A 23,529-nucleotide genomic window follows, 5' to 3' on the forward strand; every position below is an offset into this window, starting at 1 on the left:
TACTTTTGGGGGATAATCTTAAGTTCCATGCCGTAAGATGGATCTTTTCTGTGTTTAATTGTATTTGGTAGTGTTTTTTCTTAGGCATTCATTCCTTCTATTTGTGTAGCCAGTCTTAAAAAACTATTTTTGAATATTTTTTCAACCAAATTAAATCTTCTTTAGAAATGACTTAGACCATGGGTGGCCAAACCATAACCCGCGGGCCACATGTGGCCCGCGACCAACTTTTTGTGGCCCACGAAGCTCATTTTGGAAAAGCCATTTTCTAAGAATTGATAGTTTTTCTTGGTATGCGGATATCATTTGGAAAAATATATTTCAATCTACTCTTACTAAATTCAAATCCAAGATCTGAAAATCTCTTTGAAGTGATATAAGCTAAAGGGGTAAAAGTGTATAAAAACTTATTTCGAGAAAACACGCTTTTAAATTGTTGTGTTGGGCCATTTTCCATACATTTTTTTAGCATTTGCAATTTTCTTTCGAACGAAAAAATATGCGAGAATAATTTTAAAAATCTAAAAAATTCAATATAGAGAATCGTTTGGCATTATTTACTCAAAAGCGATCATTTTTGCACTGATACCCCTTTGGCTTGCGGGTCTCTTATCATTTTACAAAAAAAGGTTACCGCCACTGTATAAAAAACAATTACAATAACAATTTGAAAATTATCAAAATGGTACGGTATTTGACACATTATCTTTAAATTCCATCACACATTTTTCAAAGTTTCCCGATTGGTTTTTGGTCACTACATATCATTGGTATGAAGAGCATTCAAGCGGCCTCTAGTTTTAATATTGAGGAATTTGGATAGCCTCTGAAAGATAGTAAGATCAAAATCGTTTCAAAATCGTAAAAAAACCCAAGCATATCAACATCATAATTTAAATTATTTTTTTACAACAACTTAAACCATTTGTAACATGATTTCTATTTCAACGACTTCGTTCATCCATCCAAATTTAATAACTTTTGCAAATTATGTAATATATCGAAAGTTTGTTCTGTAAATTTTTCCAAGATGTTTTGTTTGCTAAGCTTTAACAGAAAAGGGTGAATTCATGAGAATTAAAACAAATCCAAATATATTGTAATTGGAATCTTACTTTTTATTTATGAACATCAGTAATGAATAACTAGACAGAATTTACAGTTGGGTAGTAAAATTCAACTAGAACCGGTTTGGCACTGACAAATCTCTCAGAAAAACATTTTTTTAGTAAAATTTTCACTTGAATAAGGTGCCATGATTAAAAAAGACAAATTCGTATTTATCCTGTTCTTAGAAGGCCTTCCAACTTCACTTGTCAAGCATCGTTCCCAAGAAACACAAAAGTTCTATCAGAAACTCAACGCATCCCGCAAAGGCTTCGTGCCGCAAGCCGAAATGTGCAGGGATAAAGACGAAGGCATCCTGACGGACAATCGTGAGGTGATCAAAAGGTGGAAGCAGCACTTCGATGAACACCTGAACGGCGCACATGCCAAAGTTGCCGAAAAAAATTCTGTGTTTTTGAGAAAAAAAAATCTGAGTTTCTGTGATTTTACCCAAAAATTCTGTGATGGTTTTCTGTGATGCTTTTTCCTTTATTTTCATAGAAAAATCATGATAAATTGGGTCTTTTTTACATTTAAGTTTGGCAAAATCAATTAAAATTACATACCCCATCATACTTTTTTAATTTAAGGTAAAAAAATCTAAATTTTGTATTGGCTAAAAAATCATAACTATGGAAATCGATTCTAAATTGAAAAATTCTGTGAAATCTGTGAATTTTTCAAAATTCTGTGTTCTGTGACACAGATTCTGTGATGAAAATTTGCTCAATATTCTGTGAAATTACGGATTTTTCTGTGATTTCGGCAACCTTGGCACATGCAGGAAATCAAGACGGTGGGGGAAGGTACATCGCCGGCGTAGCCAACGACGAAGAGGAGCCACTCCCAACGATGAGTGAAGTTAAGGAAGCCATTCGCCAGCTGAATAGAAACAAGTCGGCTGGGAAGGATGGCATCGCAGCTGAACTCATCAAAATGGGCCCGGACAAGTTGGCCGATTGCCTACACCGGTTGATAGTCCGGATCTGGGACATAGAACAGCTACCGGAGGAGTGGAAGGAGGGGGTAATATGCCCCATCTACAAGAAGGGCGACAAATTGGACTGTGAGAACTGCTAAGCGATCACTGTCCTCAATGGCGCCTACAAAGTGTTGTCCCGAATCCTACTCCGCCGCCTAACGCCACAAGGAAACAGATTTGTGGGAAGTCATCAGGCCGGCTTCATGGAGGGACGGTCAACGACGGACCAGATATTCACATTACGGCAAATCCTCCAAAAATGCCGGGAACACCAAGTCCCTACGCACCATCTATTCATCGACTTCAAAGCAGCATACGACACGATCGACCGTAACGAGCTATGGAAAATCATGGACGAGAACGGCTTTTCCGGGAAGCTGATCAGACTGATCAAGGCGACGATGGATGGAACGCAGTGCTTGTCCAGTAATAACAAGGTCACGATCGACGGCGACGAGCTGGAGATAGTCGAAGACTTTGTCTATCTCGGCTCACTGGTGACCGCAAACAATGACACCAGCCGTGAGATCCGGAGGCGAATTATCAGCGGAAGTCGTGCCTACTATTTACTCCACAAGCAACTGCGGTCGAGAAGACTTAGCCCTCGCACGAAGTGTAACCTGTATATGACGCTCATTAGACCGGTTGTTCTCTACGGGCACGAGACTTGGATATTGCTCCAGGAGGACCTGCGTACACTCGGAGTATTTGAGCGACGAGTGTTAAGAACCATCTTTGGCGGCGTACAGGAGAACGGAGTGTGGAGGCGAAGGATGAACCACGAGCTCGCGCGACTCTACGACGAACTCAATATCCAGAAGGTGGTGAAAGCTGGCCGGATACGCTGGGCGGGACATGTTGCGAGAATGCCGGACGACTGTCCTGCAAAACAGGTGTTCGCTACGAATCCGGTAGGAACAATACGAGCGGGGGCGCAACGAGCGAGGTGGTTAGACCAAGTGGAGCGTGATCTGGCGAACGTGGGGTGCCCGAGAAATTGGAGAACGGTTGCCATGGACCGAGTGAATTTTAGGAATTATGTTCGTCAAGTTATGTCGTGAGACGGAATACTATATAAATAAATAAAATAAAATAATTTTGATGTTTTTTTTTAATGTTTCTATCCATTTTTTTCGAAGGAAAACGGTGAACTTTGGAAAATGGGCGGTAATTTTTTTTTGATATTTGGAGACCATAAAATTGATTTTTGTCCATTTTTTCCAAGATTTTTAATGTTTTGAAAATATTGACGTACATAAGTTGGGAGACATAATTAATTTCGTATTGCGTAGTATTTATACTGATTTACTTCCATGATAAATTTCATTTTCTGTTCGATTAGTTCTCGAGTAATGCATAAAAGGGAGAACCCCCCTCCCCTTCTTATGCCCCAAGTGGAAATACAGATGGGTCTCAAACATCGTAGAAACTTGACCCTCCCCCCTCTTGCTTAGTTCTCGAATTTTGCAAAAAAATGTATGGCAGGCCCCTCTCCCTTTTCTATCTCCACACTGGAAAGAGGGAGAAGTCTCTAATCATCTTTAAAATATGTTTCTCACCCATATGCCCACATGCCAAATTTGGTTCCGTTTGCTTGATTTTTTCTCGAATTGCGCGAAAAATTTTATGGAAGCCCCCTTTCCGCTTCCTATTTCTCTATTGGAAGGAGGGAGGGGCACCAATTCATTTCTGAAACATTTCTTGTAACCCAATACACTCCCATACCGAATTTGATTCCATTTGCATGATCGGTTTTCGAGTTATTCAAATATGTTTCTTTTGTTTAAGAGTCCCCTCCCCCCTTCCAGAGAGCAGCATTTAACATTAGTTTTGTAGGGTAGCCGAGTTCTCTTACTTTTCTCTTAATACTAATCATCAGCTTCTGTACAGTGCTTTCTCCAACAATTTCTACCACTTAAGGCCAATCATTCTTTAATTTTTTTTTAACACTGGCTGCTGCACAGTGGTCCGAAAGGGCTAAAAGTTGAACTTTTTTTCTAGCGTCTCTGTCTTTCATCTCATCTCTTAAGTGTCTTCAGAACATTTGCTTCTTTAAACATGCTTCATAACTTGAAAGCATACAAAATTAGTCAAAGTCTACTATGAAAAAATTGCAAATTCTTACTTTTTGGTTTCAATAAACAGAGCTTTACTTCATATTACAAATTTGTAAAATACGTTAAAATTTGAAACTTTGTTGAAAACATCAAAACTCTATCTCTTTTAATAGCAGAGTTATAGAGATTTTGTTCTGGAAGTTATTTAAAAGTTTCTGAAAAGTTGTTTTTCAAACTTATTTACAGTTAGATGAGGATTTACATGGATAAGATTATCTTAAGATTTGTTGGGACATTTAAATCACACGTTTTGCCCAAGATTTCAACATTCTACGACGATTCCTAGCAAACTTATTGCAGCTTTAAGTTTTGTTTTTCCATACAAAAACTATTTTCAACTGCTTCCTGCGTTCGTTCTGCATAGCATGGAAATCAATGTTTGTATGGAAACACACAAAACACGTCATGTCATAAGCATGTTGTGTTCAAATGTAAGCGCTTGGAGACAAATGGCGCCAACACCAATTTGTTGCATTTAGTTCAAACTTCAACGTGATTTATTAGTTTTAAAAATCCACTGTCAAGTATTTGCAATAAACACTCTTGAAGTTGTGAAAAAAAACTCAAAGTTGCAATTAGTTGGGTAGGAAACGTCGTAGAATGTTGAAATTTTGTGCAAAACGTGTGATTTGAATACCCCCAAAAATGTTTAGAACATCTCATTCATGCAAATCATCATCTAACTATAGTTAAGTTGAAAATTTGTCAAAGACATCAAACATCTATCTCTTGAAATAAAAGTTGAATGGCAATTTGTTTTCATAAGGTTATGGGGTACCCTTTTTGTTTCAAGTTCATTTTTGAAGTTTTCAATTTTTTTTTTTCAGGGTGACATTTTATCAAAAATATTTGTTAGGCAAGATTTTAGATAATTACTATGCGCATCTTTTGTGGAAAACGGTTTACCAGAATTTAATTCTATTTCGAAGTTATAATGCAATTTGTGTTGAAAAATGACTCTTTTTGAGCTACGAAATGGAGCAAGTCGAAAATTTTATCATTGATTGCATTTGAAAGTTCATATTATAGTTGACTATTTTGCCTAATTAGATACGAAAGTAAGGTCTTGAGCAAAGTTGTTCAGCGGAAAATTTCCTTTAGAGAATTTATAAATTGACAAAAAAACCAATAGCAGGCTCGGTTTCACAGAAACAAAAAACATAATGTTGATTTTTCAGTACAAAATATTTAATTTTCCCATGCAAACATAAAAGTCTAAATTTACTCATGAAAATGTTACTTAAAAATTCTGCCAAAAATCCTGGATGAGTTTTGAACCGAAACAATTAAGACCCCAGGGTGTGAGAAATTAAAAAATTAGCCTAAATAGGCTCAGTCTTATATTACAATCTTTACAATATCAAAAAACTGCTAGAATGTTTTTTGTTTGAAGCGTTTAATCGTTTTTTTTTTTCAAACGAACACACACATATAGCCTCTCAGTGAAACTTCATGTTTCTTCGAAGAGATCTAAATTCTACTTAAGACTAAAGCGTATACATCATTCAAGGATATAATGGCTAGCATCTTACTAATGCTTACACCACCAGCCCACAGAAAGAGTACTATGTATGCCGTGGCCGAGATCTCATGATCTCATGACCTCTGGCTTAGAAGACTGAAATGCTATCCTCTAGACCACGGTCGGCGGCTATCGTTGTTTGAAGTCTCTTTTGAGCGCAGTCTACCGAGTCCCATAAAAGTTATTCATAATTCATTTTTCCAGGAAAGTGTTCAGTTGACAAGCTAGAACAACGTAAAAATTCATTTGACGAAACTTTTGTGTGACCTCATAGGTATAATATAAAAAACACTCAAAGAACTAAATCATGCCGCAATATAAATAGGATAGTAAGAAATATCGATTATTTGAAATTAGCTTAATATATCATTTTCAGCCCCGATTTTTCAAGACAAAGCCTTTTCATGCCTTTTTCCTATAGAAAAGTTTGTTACTAATGTGTCTTGAAATTTCATATCGTTGAAATTCTACTTTCCCAAGAGCTAAACTTAGTCTACCTACTATCGTTTAAAAGTCAAAATTGGATCAACAGCCACTGATTCCCTCGATGTACGAATGTTGGTACGCGTATAATAATGATCTCTCTCATCTCAAGTTTGCTCGAATTTTCGCTTGCACGAGATGTTGGAATGGAAATTATCTTCTACTTCCACCATCATTGCTCATCCTCCATGTTTTTGAATGGGAAATAAATCTATTATGTTACCTTACCATACCATACCATCCTCATAGAGGTTTCGGCACGATGGTTTTAACTGTATAATTGATATAAATGGTTTTAATTGTTGATTGCAGTCAGCAGCAGTGGCATTCATTCATTCCGAGGCAGAACGCTATTCCCCCAATTAATGTTATGAAATGAATACTGTGAACTGTTATTTTTAATGATTGAATTGTAGGTACAATTTTAACGATACCTGAAGCTCTTCAGAGAGTTGATGCAAAAAAGTTTCTTTCTCCATTGATGATATTTTAATCGTGAAATTAAACTTTAAAAAATTTAAAAAAATGTAAAATAAATCATGCAGTTTTTAATGAAATATTGTTTCTTTTTTATTTATTTCCGCAGGACCAAAAACGACCGGTGTACGAGGACATCAAAATTGATACGGCCTTCCGAAAGATCAGTCCGAAGGCCATCGGGTTCCACGTGTGGCGCATTCAAAATGATCACATTGAGGCGCTGCCCCGGGAGCAGTACGGCACCTTCTACGATGAGAATACCTACGTGATCTATTCGGCCTCGCTAGCCGGCACGGTTTCCGACAAAAATACTATTGTAAATTTTGGAGATCGTTTTTGTAACAGCTGGGTATTGAAGGAAGTTTTTTTTTTTGCAGTCTCGAGAAATCAAAACTCCTGGTGTGACCATTGAGAGGTACATTCATTTCTGGTTGGGTGCCAACATAACCTCGGATCGGTCGAAGTCGGCAGCTTACAAAATTATTGAGCTAGATCTGCATTTAGATCACAAAACAACTCAGTACCGGGAAAGCCAAGGCCATGAGGGTATCCGGTTTCTTTCTTATTTTAAAGATGATGGAATTTTGTAAGTCAATGGAATGTTTATTAAAGGGTAGATCGAACTAAGAGGTTTTCTTTTACAGAATACAGTCCGGAACTGATCCATCATCGTATCCCTTATTTCCGAGATTGTACCAGATCAAGGGTAAAACCACTCCACAATGTATTCAGCAGAAAGCGATCACCTGGCAGCATTTTAACTGTGGCCACGTTATGCTTCTGCAAACGCCCACGATCCTTTTCGTTTGGATCGGCAGATCGACCAGCTCCTGTGAACGAATCTACGGGTTGAAAATTGGCAACAAATTGAAGGAAAGTTTTAAAATTCCTGAACTGGCCATCGTCGACGACGGTTACGAGCAGTCCATGAGCTCGCAACGCAAGGAAGTTTGGAACGGGTTTCTAAGCCTGTCGCAGCGTTTCGTCCAACCGATGGCTTTAACGCCTTCTAGCGGGGACATCATGCTGAAATTGTACCAATGTGATACCGTCAATGGGGTGTTTCGAGTAGAACTGGTAAAAACGGGTGCTTTAGAGCAGGGCGATCTCTACGGACGGGACAATATTTACATCATTGACTACTTCTGTAACGGGGTATGGATCTGGATAGGACGCAGCTCCCACAAACAGAATCGAGCCGAAGCAATGCGGCACGTGAGGGGCTACGTTATCAAGGTGACTGTACCATCAACATTCTCCTCAAAAGGGTTTTTTCATAATTTTATCTTCTTCTATTTTGCAGAAAGGTTACCCTGCTTCGACCCCGGTGGCCAGAGTCATCGACGGATTAGAACCAGCCGAGTTCACCAGCTTATTCCCAACCTGGATTAGTGCAGATGTCAATGGTAACTCGATCAAAGCACTATCCGAGAAGTTTGACGCCCTTACCCTTATTCAGCGCCCAAAACTTGCTGCCCAAATTCAGCTGCTAGATGACGGAACAGGAGATGCTACTGTTTATCAGATCGGAGCAGAAGACGTGCAGGAAATCCCCAAGAAATACGCTAAAACGTTTTACTCGGGTCACTGCTATATCGTACATTACCAAATATCCTGCACATCGGAAAACAACATCAGTTCTTTGTCCAATTCGATCAAGAACGTAATTTACCTCTGGATCGGTTCCAATTCGCCCATGGAATATCGTCACACTGGGGAAGCCTTCCTCACAGAAATGTGTAACCACCTAAAGAAGAATGTGGTTCAACTGCACATCAGTGAAGGCATGGAGCCACCACACTTTTTACAGATTTTCAAAGGGGGCCTTATCATATTCAACAGTACCGAAGCCATTCTGAATCTACGGAAACATCCGAGCAGTTTCGTCCTCAAGGTGGTTGGTAACTCGACCTTCACCTGCAAAGCTGTTCAAGTGTCTAGTAAAACGCTGTACTATCCAGAAGATTGTTACATACTGAAGGCGCCAGATAATAAAACGTGGATTTGGTGCGGTCAATATTCAACCGGTGACTCTCGGGAAATGGCAAAATCTATAGCTTCAATTCTAGGAGAGTACAACCTGGTGATGGAGTCCAATGAAACGGATGAGTTCTTCAACTCTGTAGGAGAAAAGTTTCTCAAACAGTTGAAGAAGACTCACGGTAACATAGTTACGCCTACTATGAACGTTACCTTGACCTGGGAACGGCAACGCATCGGTTTGTACATGTGTTGTCAGGACCAGGAAAAAGTGGTGCTGCACAGAATATTCGGATTTTCTCAAAAAGATCTGAGACCGGAAAACATTTTCCTGCTGGATGCCGGCAACATTATTTATGTATGGATCGGGGAGTTTGTTGGATCCGATGATCGAGCACAGTGCTGGGATGTCGCAAAGTATTTGATCAATACATGCCCGGTTCAAAGAGACATCTGTATGCCGATAGCAGTTATAAGGCAGGGTGAAGAACCAATAACGTTCATCGGGTTCTTCGATAAATGGGACAGAAAATATTTCGAGGTTTGTAGAAATTTTGTATAAGTTCATAAAAAATCATTTCAATTTTAACTTGGTTTCAGAACTACATTACATTCGAAGCGATTCGTAATGAGCTGGAATGCTCAAATGGAGTTCCAGTCCCGGTCCCTAGAGGCTCGGTGAACAGTGACTGCGCAAGTGGTGACGATTTCGATAGGTACCAAAAATATCCGCTAGATATGCTACGCGGTGACTTGGCTAACCTTCCGAATGGAATTAACCCTACCCGCAAAGAAGTACACTTGACCCACGATGATTTCGTAACGGTGTTTAAAATGCCCTATCACGATTTTGAAGAGCTACCAAAATGGAAGCAGGTTGAGCTGAAAAAACAAAATAAATTGTTTTAAAACACAAATAAAAGTTGATTCTCTTCCTTGTAACAAGAGCTGCTATTTTTTTTTAATGAGCAAATAAATTCTATCTTTGTTTTAAAAGTCTACATTGATCAATTTTTCGAAAAGTGTATTTCTAAAAACAACTGTAAACCATTAAAAATCGATAATGAAACAATTATCTAGTGACTAAGCTGACACAAAAGCGCAGTTCCTCGACGAATCCAATGATCTGGATGAACACGCGGCGAACAATCCAGGAACAGTGAAATCACAAAGTTGGTACTGTGACCGGTGGTTGATAAAATTCCTCGACGTTCAGCAGTTTTGTAAACCGGGCATGAATACGTATGCCGGGGGATCAAATCGTCCTTCTTAACCGGTTGCATCCAAATCTACGAAATGTGATTGAAATATAATAAGTTTTCAAATAAAATTATTAGAGAAAATTACATGGGGCATAGTGTCGTAGAGAACCCTCGGGAAAGCTTCTTGCAAATGTCCGAGCGTACGATCCCATCTAGCTCCTTCCAGGAATAGTCCATAAACGTAGACTCCATCTTCCGGTGGCTCAGTAAACTCCGACTGTTGTAGAGCAACGTTATCGAACACGAGCAAATCAATCGGTATGACGTATTTTCGCGCGAAGTTTTGCTGTGCTCCCGTCATAAAAGCTTGCGTGAAGAAGAAACCGGATATCCAAAAATCCGTAGGAGGCCCTTCGTCATACCATTTCTGTAGAAAGTTGAGCCTTGAGATGAAATCGGCAATGTAGCTACCGAGAGGCTTCAAACTCGGGTATGATCGTTTGGCCCAGAGAGCCGGGATGCGTCCAACCAGCATCGACGCAACCACTTCTTCTATGTCAGAGGACATGGCAACTAAGCCCCGCATGGCTTTACTGGCCGTCTGCAGACTCGATCGAATAGTGGCCAATAAACGGTTGAAACGAACCATCTCCTGCACGAGAACTGTGTTCATACTCTGTAAAAGAAACCCTAAATTGATGAATTTGCTATTGGTAACATTTCTGAGAAGTTTACCTGATGATAAAGCGTCGGATACTTGTTCAGCGCTGCATCTCTGTCAAATTCAGCAGGAAGTCGCTTCAAGACATCTGACGACACACGTACTATTATCTCAGCAGGTGTTTCTCGGAACGAGCCAGTAGCAGTTGTCTGAGTAACGAAAAGTGGAAAGCAAAGGTGTTAATCGAAACATATTTACATTCGATCTTCTATGATCATTTAAGAACTGTGTCAACAAGATGTTATTTACATATTTACAATATTTCATAATTCATTCAACAAGAAAAAAAATATAAATTCCAGTTGACAAAGTTCCTTGATATCCAAAATTCCATCGCATATCTGTTCATGCTTTCTTCGAAAAAAAAAACACCGCATCCAGCTGCGCCCTGGTACGCTAACAAAATCAAATTTTAGCGTCATGCAAATTTTGTTGATTCCAACGAATCGTCATAATATCATTCAAAATCCGTCGATTAAAATTTTTTGATCATGCACGCTATTTCAACGAATGACAACTCCGTTTATTCCTTCTTCGACGTAGGTGTTTTATTATTTACAAACCTGATGATCCAAAAGAAGCTGTATTATACATATTTTGCAAAAGATATAAGTTAAAAGAAAATGTGTTAGCAAACATGCATATACAGAAGCATCGAAAACCTGTAGAGAAACCTCTCCAGCGTAACCTACCTTCATCTCGAACAAGTCCTGAGCGCATGTAATAAAAGAAGAATTATGACAAATGCCTGGATATCATGTATTGAAAAAAAAATGCAACACTCTAGTGACATACTGTTACATTGTGCAAAAACATTTTTATGGCGAAGTTATGTTTGGTAATCTCAATCTTATAATCCGCATCCGATCTAAGTTTCAAAGCCCAATGATGTGCACAATAACCAGGAATATACGAGTTTGGTTATTTATTTCACCAAAAAGGATTTGTTATGATGACATTTACGGTAATCGTTCATTTTTTTTTTCATAGAATGTCGTGAATTGGTGACTGAATCACCGAAATTCTTGAGTTTCTTAATCTACAATCTCCAAGTTTAAATTTTTCGGCATCGAGCGCCAAGCAAATTGTAACGTCTTTTTCTGGTGGCAACAATGTTGCACAATCCATCGCTTTAGCCGCATGTTGGACTAGTATTAGGTCGGTTGACATTAAGATAAGGGGTAAATGGTAAACTTATCTTTAAATAACCCAAGTAACCATAAGCACTAAAACATAGCCCTTAATCAACACTATATTCCCATATATAACTCTGATTTAATGCTTGTTTTGCACTATATGCGTATATAATTCAGATTTAATGCTGAAAAGGCGAAATAGCGGGCTGAATAAATGCTATCACAACATAGCCTTTAATTAGCATTACAAATGCTGAATTAGAGCACCATCAAAACGTCATTTTTCGCCAGCCGTATAAAAGCATTAACAATGCATACTTAGAACACCTTTTAATTGATTGATCATGATTGATGTGAAACGAAAATTCAAATTTTTTCTTTGATTTATTAAAATGAACAAAAATTAAAAAATAAATCATTATCTACAACATCAACCAACCTGCTGAATGAAGGATTATGCTTGCTTAATGGAGTGTTCTATGAAATGAGAAGTGATTATAATTGAATTATGAATTAACTTTGATGAGTCTCGAACCAAGGAATCCTCAGCAGCCTTTATCTTTCCTTGCGCCCTTACCATTTCGACCACTCTTGATGCTGATAAGGTAGGTGAAAAACCCGTACTTCAAGTACTGTTCGGGTCACACAACTTCATAGACAATGTATGCATGAGAAGGTTTGGAAATGTATTGGAAAATTTTGGGAGAAGACAACTGCAACTGCCCGCTCTGATTGTTTTCTTTTGCTGTCTTGCTTACTCACACGCAGCAAATGAAAAAAACCATTCTTGTTTACATTTGTGGGTTTGACGTTTCTACGCTTTATAAAAGCTTTATATAAGCATTAACAGGAAGATTTAGTGCTACAGTCTTAATGCTTGTTAACTTTATATAGTAGTTCTATATGTACATATAGTGCTATCATTAGTGTTAATTTTTGTTATTGCTTCTATGCATTAATAATGCTTATATAAAACTAAAAAGCATTATGAATGTTGATATAATGCTAACTTGCATTAGAAATTTTGATTTAATGCTGATTAAGGGTTATGGCTTAATGCTTATGGTTACTTGGGAATCAATGTGTCAAAAGTGCTGTTATGAAATCGCTTGGTACATCTTTGTACCTGCAAGTAATCAAATTTTCGTAGGTGATTGAAAGAGTTAGAGAAACATGAGGTATCAAAGAACGAAACAACATAAGCCGTTAAAATCATGAATTTTTCGTAAAAGATACCACGGCTCACCGGCAGGACTTGAACCTGCAATCTCCGCTTGAGTACAACGGCGCGTTAGCCAATTTCACAACGGTGAACGCAATTAAATCAGCCAACACGAGCAATCGAGCTCTGCCGATCAACTGCTGGACCTTCTATCGAAACACCATGTATATCCCGATGTATAACCCGAAGCAATCGACCATGTGCTCGCTCGGCTAAAATCCCGAGTAGATGGGTGGTGATCAGAGATGCCATTGTTCCTGATTTTTCAGGTATTGCCTGATTTTTCGAGGCTCTGCCTGACAACCTGATAATCCATTGAATTTGCCTGATTTTTAAATATGCCTGATTTTTGCGAATGTGATGAAAAATGGGTCGTAAGGAACTGGATTAGGTACCATTGCTGAAGTCAAAAAGTGGAAATGTGGCAGAATCAAAGCAGTCGAAAGATTCCCTTGAATTCTTATTTAAAAAGGGAATCTTTTGATTGCATTGATGCTTTAATTCAGTGAATTATTCAACCAAGTAGGAGGCTCACAAAGAGAAAATGAGGAGCGGTGACCATAAAAAAGGTCATCACTTTTAGCTAAATTTCCGTTACTTTATCGTAGCCTGATTTTGCCCGATTTTCATTTCATCAGTTTGGCAACCCTGGTGATGATAGAGAAACAAGAGAGATCAATAGTGGTGAAATTGGCTAACGCGCCGTTGTACTGAAGCGGAGATTGCAGGTTCAAGTCCTGCCGGTAAGCAGTTGTATCTTTTTAGAAAAATTCTTGACATTTACGGCTTCGGTTCTTTCGTTCTTTAATACCTCATGTTTCTCTAATTCTTTTCATCACCTACGAAAAAGGAATCTATGTATATTTTCAAAACAATTTGTTCGGTAATAACAACCGGATGTTCGATAAAAATTGCTGAAAGGTTGCTGTAAACGTTTATTGAAACACACTTCGGTAAAATTGTATTATACTTCGGTAAAAAAAAATTACTAAATGCTCAGTAATAGGTGCACCAAATCGATACACTTTTAACAGTTCGTTCAGTAAATTATGACGGGTATTATTCGGTTAAACAATTACCGAAATACTGGTTGGTAATTTTTTATTGAATAATACCCGTCATAATCCCAGTCTGATAAAAAAAACATTTCCGAACTGATTAACGAACTTCGTATGTTGAGAAATTCGATAAATTAGCAAGTTTCTCGATTCCTGCTTACTAAGTAGTTTTCATGTAGAGTGCGTTTTACCAGAACAGATAAGGATTATAAAGTATCTTATATTGTTCGTCTCTCCAACTCAAATGCTCATGTTTGAAATTAACCGCAATATGTTGCACATTTCAAAATACGGTCACGATATATAAAAAGATTTAAAAGTATTTTTTCTAAAAGAAATCCATTATGCGGAAACTTTACCGTTCGATCCTTTGTAGCGTGTTATGTAAAGAAAAATCAATTCTATCAATAAAAACATCACACCCGATGGATAATCTGTAGCTAAAAAAAATACGATTCCTCACCTGTGTCTTCAGTGTGCTAGTCAAAAGTAAGTCCGTTTCCTTCTGATCCTTCATTATGTCAGCATTTTCATGCAGCCCGAACACACCAGGCTTCGCAATGATTGGTAAGCCTCTGATGTGTGCCAGAAACTCTTCGTGTTCTTTCAAATCGGGAATTCTATACAAACCCTGCTCGTCCAATATGTAGCCCTCGTCTTCAATGACGTTCGACGTGTAGAAGCGCTTCAAGATCGTTATCAAACATCTCCGGTCCCAATCATCTGTTACTCTACCGCCGTAGTTGCACTCGCCAATCAGATAACGCAAAGCCACAAACGGAACCTCCTCATATTCATCCAAAAACATCCGCAATTGTGTCATGCTAATGCTGAGATCTGTTTCATTGAACTCATACGGAATATTCCAACCAATCGGTCCGAACTGTCTGCGCTCTTGCACTATTCCATGGAAAAAGCATAAGCTATACAGGAGAACTTTGAAGTTCTTCGATTGTTTGCAGGCTTCAAACCATTCAACATTAGAAACTGGATCTCCCAGATAAGAACGCAAAATGTTCATCCTCAAGCCTTTAGGCGGTTCATTTGTGATTTTGATTCCGTTTTGCAGCACCACAACTGGGAAATGTTCCGTCGGATACGAGGTCAACCATAAACGAAAGTCTGGATGAGTCGTGTCCGGTTGAATACTTTCGCAAATACGTTCCAAAGTAGGCATCCAGCTTTGCGCCAAATGACAATTCTGTAGCAAAACCCAGTTTCCAAATTTAGTTCCTTCGTCGATCATTTTGGCCGCTATCGGACCCTGACCCTGACCAAGAGATAAGGAGTACAAACGGTTTGCTCCCAATCCTTGGGTATCAGCAAATCGAATGAGTGTAGCGGTTGGATCTGCTCCAGGCGTCAGCACAAATATAAGAGGAACACAGCAATTCGATTCGTCATAAGACGCTGACAAATTGAATGGAGGAGGTTCAACATATTTTCTCGTCATGATACCTGAAATATGGATATACATTAATAATCATGCATAAGTTTTTCAAACCATGCATATTACTTTCAACATATAGCTCAATTGCTGGAACCAGCTTGTCTGGACGGAAACATCTTAAGACTAACAGCTTTTGGAAAACTGAAAGCCTCGACTTAAACGGTTCGGGAATTTCGGCCGCCTGTGGTACATCATCATCGAAGAAGGCCTTCCAAGCTGTCAAATGTCCAACCACATGCTCCTTAAGACCCGCGTATGTTTCAAACGCCGACAATCTACATAATTCATCCCAGCTAGGGCTGGACAACCAGTCGGCTGGATTCTTATCCGGATTTTCCAGACCCACTCCGCCTGTCAGCAAAAACATAAATTCTGTACGATCCAACTTATTCTCCTCATACTGTAAGTTGGTAGTTAACAGGAAAGAAAACAGAATCTTATCCTTTTCGAACAGACTCCGGCAAATATTCTCATAAAGACTATACGTGAAGTACGTCCTAAGGTCCTGCAATCTTGTGGGAACGTCGTCAACCTTTTCGGTGTTGTCGATCGCTGCTGTAAATAGCATCACGAACCAAATCAAGCTATACTGATACATCGGATCGATATACGCCAGGTCTGCAATCGTAAAAAATAGAATCGTCGAGTGAGCCGCGATCGATGTATACTGCATCCGAGCTATATCGATCTGATGCTCAGTAACTTCTGCAACGAGTTGTTTTTCGTTGATCTCATTGGCCAGCGTTTTGCTGGAGCTTAGCACTGATACGGCCGTTTCGTCCTCAAGAATGTTTCCTTCGGAGCTGAGTACTTCAAGGATCTTGTCTTCAATTTCCTGCAATTGTCGCTTGTTTTCGGCTCCCTGCAGAATCAATGCATTTTTTTCTGCCTCCAGATCCGGGCGCTCGCGAGCAACCGTTATGGAAAGAAGCTAAAAGCAATACATAAGTGATTAATAAATGATTAAATTATTCCAAGTAGCGTTCTGGAAGCTGTATATGTGTTGTTTTTAAGTCGGTAGCAATTCAGGCAAAAGATTGCAGCAAAACGATGGTTACCTGATCTTGCAATCCAGTTTCAGTTATCATGAAATTCAACAAAGTAACTTTCACAGCAATTTCCGGTAAATAGTGGGGGTTTCGCAGTTTCGTAGTTATATAAAACCTAGAACGATATTATTGAAAGAAGGTGTCATCAAATTGGAATATTTTCACCACCATGGGATACCGACTTGAATGTGTCGTTATATTCTATGATCGAATCTCCCAACTTGATGCACATTGTTCCACCTTGCCGGAAAATTTGTCTCAACAATACCGGTTCTAGCAATGGTTCAATTTCTTCACCCACGTTTTCCAGCAATACCGGCAAGCCGAACTGAATTGCATTTTCAAGCACACGGGTGTAGTCCGATTGAGAAAATCGGATAATGCATATTTTGTTCGCTTTCTCCATGTTTCGAACCCATTTATTGGCCTGACCTTGTGGATCTATCATCAGTGGCCATCGACGTGCATTGCTGTGAATAATTTGTTGTTAATTTGATTTATCTCATAAACAAACGTATACCTACTGAATTATAATACCACTCTCAACGGAGAACGGATCGCTAGGTAATCCGAATATATTCCAGGCCCTAATATCCACAGGATTACCCAGAACGGTTGCTAGTTGGAAATCCATAGAACAGACAATTTTCTTGGCTCGACAACTGACAATCCACTTCTTGATTTGTTGTGAACGAAACTGTGTTGTAAATGGACCTAAGTATGCAACCACTCCAGAAGCTACCAAAACATCTCCAGTCAAATTATCGTATACCGTTCCAAGGTTTTCCGCAGCTTTCTCCCAGCGATCTTTTTCACCACCCAGGCCAGTAATAATCTCAGTTGCGCGCTCAAGCTTTTTCATGCACAGATCGACATTAGCTTGCAACTTAGCGTGTTGTTGGATTTGTTCGTCTAGCTTTCTCTGTAGTTCAGCTAAGTTATTTTCCACAATGGCAAGTTGCTCAAGCTTTGCATTCAATATGGCCATGGCATCATTGTATTTCCCATCGGCTTCTCTAAGAGCTGCCTTCTTCGGGGCAATCTCTTTGGCGACTACGTCATATTTCACAATTGCCAAGATCCACTTGCAGAGACCTTCGCATGCTGTGGAAGCTACTTTAACCTTCTCGGGGTCGAAGCTTTCATTTGTCAATATCCGTTCTTCCAGTTTTTGAATAACCCTTGGCGGTATGTCATCTTTTTCGAAATTGAGTAAACCGTCTAAAAATTTCATATCGCCCAGTACCTTTTTGGAGGGTCCCCAATAGTCCTCAACCATACCCATACCGGACTGGGCTGCTACACGGTCCGGTTTAATGTCCTTCAAGATGCAAATACCTTCCATAACTATTCGCACACCAATCGGTGGACTTTTCATTGTTTTGACAATAGTTATATCAGCTGGAGTCAGTGTGTTCAAAGCCTCTTCTGCAGATCTTAAAATTGGCATAGCTAACTCGAGTTTGGCATCGCAAACTTCTCGTATCTCATTTGCGGCAGCTGCCTGTTCCTGGGCAATCGCTTCGTCTTTCTTGACCTGTTCCCTCTGTACGGCCGCAACCTCACTGTCTGCTTGAACCTTAGCCATCTGTTGGGCGACGGTTTCGGCAGCAATTTTGAGCTGTGGCTGTACAGCTTCAAGCTGTTCTTGCATTACCCCGACCTGTTGGGCAGCGATCTCCAGCTGTTTGAGACCAGTCAAGTAACGATTCTTACCAGTCAAAACTTCCCTGAAATGTTAAAGCAAACTAAGAAAAACTTCTTACATAAATAATATTTATAATAAAATCATTACGTTCGTTTTTTATCGAGCAACGATTTGAAGGTATGAATCAGTTCCAAATACGATGTGGGAGTCACGTAGTTATGTCTATTCAAACGAATCATAAACTCTTCCGATAATGTCTGCGTAGATGTATGAAATTCCATACACATATCAATACAAGCGTTCCGTTCGTGTTCCGGCATTTCAACGGTTGATAAAAATTTAGTCGCCACTGCAACGAGAGCATCCTTCGGCCAAGGTTGAAACCAATCGATGGTACAGCAGTTGACAATAGACGGAAATTTTCTAACTCGATTACGGAAGGCGTTGCCGATTGGCGACATGGACAATATGATATGCAACTGATCGCGAACAATCTGCACAAAAGATCAATAACTATGTATGTGTTTCGATCATCTAGATATTCAACATCTTACCGTTACAAACATGTTAAAGAGTGCCACTGGACTTCCATCTGTTTGCTGAGATTTCTCTTTTTGACGATCTATTTGCCGCATTTTTTCAACAATCTCGGCTTTTTCTTCATTATTGAACAAGTTTGGAATCTCTCCTGAGTTCAACAGATTGTTGACATCTTCCAAAAATGTTTCTTCCTTGATTTGAGTGTCGGTAAAAAGAAATGAAATATGTTGGTCGGACGATGCTACTTTTTTCAACAAGTTTTTCATGTCTTCTCGCCACTCGTTCATTCCATATTGCCGAGATATTTCAACCTATTTTAACATAAAAAAAACCTATGAGGTCCCGTAATAGGGGCTAAGCATCGCAAATGAATACCTGGAAAAGCTCGTGAGAACATATATGAGATGCAATTCTAGCTAATGATTGCCTTCCCGAGCCACCCATTCCAATAAGCAGAGCGTGACTTCTAGGTTGCTTTATGATACGAGAGATTCTCGACAAATGTTCGATAGCAAAGCGGAACAATACCAAGGTCATCGGCTTCTTTGACATATTGTTGAACTCGACTAAATAGGACTCAACTACGAAACCCAACTCTTCCATCTCCAAAACTTCTAGGTAGAGTTTGGTATCCGCCTTTGGATTTGTAAAATCACAAAACATTAGGGCCCGCAAATGATGCTCTTTTAACTGACCACCAACTGTATAGGTATCAAACAAATTCTTTGGATCTTCATGCATGTACTTGTCAATGACGGTGCAAAGTTCTTGGAATAGCCACTCTCTGTCTTCATCGTCGACAAGGCGGTCTCCGTAGACTCTCAATATTTCGTGAGCCCAGAGTCTTCTTATACAGTTGAGAGTTTCCGTACCTTCAGGTACAGATAACAGCACACCCTAGAAGATTTAAATTTTCTATGTACCTTCACTTCTCTTTTCGATTGAAACCGATAAACCATACCTGTATAACTCTGGAAAAGTCACGTAGATTAAACAGATAATGACATTTTGCGGGGGTGGGTAACAGTACTTTTCTTGCTTCACGATAGATTTGCAACGTCGAAAGTACAATTTCATCGATACAGGGATCGAATTCTTTGGAAAAACCTCTGGTATCTAAATGCCACAAAACTATCTTGCTGAAGATACCAGTTAAGGTATCGTCGTCGAATTCATCTAGAGCAATCGATAGAAAGTGTCTCGAAAATCTCGGTGTGACCGTGTTGCCAGTACTCGGCGGTCCCATGGCACACATGACCTGCAGATCGACTAATTTCATAGGAACCACTTCTTTTCTGTCGTACCACATAGCATGATCTAAAAACATTCGAACGATCTCGATTGGTGGCTGTGCTCCATACGTTTCCTTCTGGGGCATCGACACGTCATCGATGAACACAACACACTTCTTTCCCAATGGAGGGCCGAATACACCTTTGCGCCGCTTATCCAACTTAGACATAATGATATCCTGTACCTGGTTGGCCGATGTTTGAGCCGAGAAGCTTATCAACAACGGCTTGTAGATATTGGTATCATTTCGTTTCAGTAGAAAGTCTATCGTGTATACGCTTTTTCCAGTTCCGGTTGGCCCAACGAGTAGAACTCCTTTTCGGTGCTGAACAAGCAGTTCTAGCAGATGTGTTATTCGTATGGTTTCCACAGTTGGAACAATAATCTGGTTCACGGGCACATCTCTTGGGATAGAAGCACTGTGTGCGATTTCCTCTGCCCAAGGTCGCCATTTTCCTTTTCCTTCTCTCGTATATTGATAATCGAAGACGGTTCCTCCACGAGGAATTTGGAATATGAATGGCTTGGTTAGAGGAGGTACGTGCAGATTTTGTGGAATATGAAATTTGTCATTCAGTTCTTCGGGGAAATTTTTCTCGGTGAGCGCGCGGAACAGTTCACTGAACTTTTCGCGGCTTTCCGTCTCTAGTGGTCCTCCGATAGCCCAAATGCAAGAAAAGAAAAACACGCCTTCCAGCTGTGCTCGTACATCGACTTCGGACACCGTTTTCATGTAGGCCTCATTGCTATAGTCATCCAAGAAGCAATCGAAGAGGTTCATCAATGACTTCACAAGGTTCGAATCGGAAGTGGGCATCATTTCACGCAACCCACCCTTGCGAACGAACCACAGCAGAATGGGACAGAACCGCATGAACATCTGTGTAATCCCTTGTTTGTTGACCGAATGAAGGGACTCGGGCAAAGTATTTTTCCAAGACTCTAGTAAAGGCTCCCACCCCAATGACGTTGGCTCCAAATAAATCATTCCACAGCGGGATACCGTTGCTGGAGACGCTGCATCGAGATCCATTACCTCAAATATTAAATTTGTTGTGTTAGCCAATTGAATAATTTCACCCGACATCAAACAAAGCTTTTTGTTATCATCCAATACGGTGTTCATATTTTCAATCCAAATTGCATCTACGGGTCCGTCGAAGATCAACCATTTCCTATCTAGAGTAGTGCTGACTGCAAATTGTCGATAGCTTACAGCTAAAATACCGTCGCTCCATTCATGTGATACAGCATCGAATTGACCGTAGAGCTGCCCCATTGTGATTGCTTTCGGATTCATAATTGTAAATATTGCTCGATGTTCATCCATTTCGCCTTGTTCTTCAATATACAATAATGCTTCCGCAAGCATTCGATAAGCTGATGTTTTGCCTCCGAATGGGGGACCCACCAGCATTAAACCATGCCGAACTACGATCATCTCGTAAAGTTGTTGTACCTTCTCGAGGAACGCCGGAGTGCACTGTAAGTTGTTATGTGTGCATGCTTTCTGAACAGCCAGGTCGAATACCACATAGTCTGGTTCAGGTAATTTTATTCCAGGGAATAAATCAGAAATGATACCTTGGAACAAAGGAACATCCTGTTCCAAGAATTTAGCCAAATTTACATCTTTAATCGACCTCAGAATAAGTATGTCCTCCAGTTCGTCAGGATAACGCAGCTTCAATGCTCCAGCTGCCTTCAATACTGATTTCACAGCACGCATTCCATAATCGTAGTGTGGCTGAGAACTGAGTTGTTCGGAACACAACCTATAGGTAGCAACGATTTTCACTGCTAAAGGCTTGGCGTTCAAAAATCCATATGAATATAGCTCTATTTCCGAAATCAACGCATAGTCGGGCACCATCATTGCTACCGAGCGGAACAACGCTTTCAAGTTGTCCGGTAGCTCCGAACGACCAGCATAACCCGGGTTCATTGTAATGAACACGGCACATGTGGGATCTAGATTAAGAAGAGTTCCTTCAAATATAAGCGTATTTGAGCCCGAATTGATAGCTCGCTGAATAGTAAGAATTTGTTGAGCAACCACGGATAGCACTTCCAAGTCTATACGATTGAACTCATCGAAGCAGGACCAAGCGCCACAGGATGCCAGACCCTTGAAGAACTTGCCCAGCGCGATGTAGTCCAATCCATCGGAACAGTTAAAAACGACACACTGCTTAGCAACAGCTTTAGCCAAATCTTTGGTTGTTTCAGTTTTTCCTGTTCCGGCTGGTCCTTCCGGGGCTCCTCCCAAATGCAAGTGCAATGCACCAAATAGTGTCCGGTAGCATCGATCTGTCAGAGGGGTTATCACTAAACGTGCAGTGTTCCCGAGATATTCATAACCATACTTCAATTGTGAGTTGATCATTCGTGTGACTAAATCTGGACCTTCCATATAGTAGCGCAGCTGTGCTAGCCAATTGAAATCATCTGATTTGGTTGTTTTGATGTCAATCAGATCCGCCAAAACATCTCGACCGTGAACGTCCAAAACAATTAACGCACCTAATGTGATACGATTTTGCATGGCAAGTTTTCCTCGGACAAGATCGACGATGTGAGAAATTTGTTCTTTACATTTTTCTTTATAAACTATCAATGCTGCCAAGGGATCTTCACTATCGAAACATTTGGTGATTTCAAGGGTCCAGTAAGCACAAGATATACTCTGAATACTCTGACCCGGCCATACAAGAACCCACTCATGGCGTACAGACGTCGGGTATGATTCGTAGGACTGGTCGATCTTAAGGCGGACACTTTTCTTCATGGCAGTCTCCAGCTCCAGTAACCACTTTTCCACCTGACCCTTTGCCTTGGCCGTCGATATTTCATCCGTCAGCTCAACCTCTTCCCCTTCACTAGATCGCATCATAGTGATGTCAAGCGATTCGGTGAAGTGCAGCGTGGCGATGCCCTCGAAGCACTTCTTCAGATGTGGTTGCACACGGGTAGGATCCTTCGTTTCCGATAAGATTTCCAGCAGTTCATCGTTCGACAGGAAAAAGAACCGTGGGAAGTAGAGACGCTTCTTCTCTAGGTAATCGTTGAGACCCTTCTGAATGACCTCCAGAAGGCTGTACGACTTCTTGAGTTTCTCAGACATTTTGTCTATTTCGAGGACCACTAGGACACGCGTATCGTTGTGCACCGTCTTCATCAGATCCTTCCATATCTTGTCGACCGCACTGAAGCGACGACCTTCTTCGGGCATCTGCGACTGGATGTCAGGACTACTGAAAATAGGCTCCAGATACATCCATGTCGCCTGTACCTTCAGCCAGTCATCCAGGATATCTTGCAATAGCATGAGCTTCTTCTCCCAAGCCCTTTCGGAGGAATAAGGTAGAAGTTAGTTAGTGATCGAATAGTGTTAAAGATAAAGTTGATCCATAAATGATGTAGCACGATTTGGATTGTAAAAAACGTGTACCTAACTATAGTCTTACTCAAAAATGATTACATTCAATACTGAAAAAAATGACTTTTTGCAAAATAGTATTGCGCATGAGTCCAAAAAT

At 40.1% G+C, this 23,529-nt stretch overlaps 2 protein-coding genes across 4 annotated transcripts in view; one reads left to right on the forward strand and one right to left on the reverse strand.

Annotated features, from left to right (window-relative positions):
• LOC129741069 (villin-like protein quail) overlaps positions 1–9,618 on the forward strand; it is a 46,163-nt gene extending 36,545 nt beyond the window's left edge. For both annotated transcript variants that reach the window (XM_055732770.1, XM_055732769.1), the window contains exons 2-6: positions 6,798–7,007; positions 7,069–7,277; positions 7,336–7,927; positions 7,995–9,212; positions 9,272–9,618. In XM_055732770.1, the coding sequence (XP_055588745.1) occupies positions 6,798–7,007; positions 7,069–7,277; positions 7,336–7,927; positions 7,995–9,212; positions 9,272–9,580 (2,538 nt within the window). In that variant the 3' untranslated portion in view covers positions 9,581–9,618. The remainder of the gene's footprint in view (positions 1–6,797; positions 7,008–7,068; positions 7,278–7,335; positions 7,928–7,994; positions 9,213–9,271) is intronic.
• Positions 9,619–9,678: 60 nt separating this feature from the next.
• The window catches only part of LOC129741067 (dynein axonemal heavy chain 7), a 33,376-nt gene continuing 19,525 nt past the window's right edge, over positions 9,679–23,529 (reverse strand). The window contains exons 9-23 of one of the 2 annotated variants that reach the window (XM_055732767.1): positions 19,659–23,337; positions 19,073–19,594; positions 18,712–19,008; positions 18,305–18,651; positions 17,034–18,239; positions 16,692–16,979; positions 16,519–16,624; positions 15,527–16,391; positions 14,474–15,468; positions 14,370–14,378; positions 11,287–11,304; positions 11,158–11,175; positions 10,609–10,743; positions 10,019–10,549; positions 9,679–9,960 (exon numbers count right to left, since the gene is read on the reverse strand). In XM_055732767.1, the coding sequence (XP_055588742.1) occupies positions 9,748–9,960; positions 10,019–10,549; positions 10,609–10,743; positions 11,158–11,175; positions 11,287–11,304; positions 14,370–14,378; positions 14,474–15,468; positions 15,527–16,391; positions 16,519–16,624; positions 16,692–16,979; positions 17,034–18,239; positions 18,305–18,651; positions 18,712–19,008; positions 19,073–19,594; positions 19,659–23,337 (9,229 nt within the window). In that variant the 3' untranslated portion in view covers positions 9,679–9,747. The remainder of the gene's footprint in view (positions 9,961–10,018; positions 10,550–10,608; positions 10,744–11,157; positions 11,176–11,286; positions 11,305–14,369; positions 14,379–14,473; positions 15,469–15,526; positions 16,392–16,518; positions 16,625–16,691; positions 16,980–17,033; positions 18,240–18,304; positions 18,652–18,711; positions 19,009–19,072; positions 19,595–19,658; positions 23,338–23,529) is intronic. The other variant, XM_055732768.1, reaches the window with a different exon arrangement.

The sequence above is a fragment of the Uranotaenia lowii genome, chromosome 2, assembly GCF_029784155.1.
Source record: "Uranotaenia lowii strain MFRU-FL chromosome 2, ASM2978415v1, whole genome shotgun sequence".
Taxonomy (NCBI): domain Eukaryota; kingdom Metazoa; phylum Arthropoda; class Insecta; order Diptera; family Culicidae; genus Uranotaenia; species Uranotaenia lowii.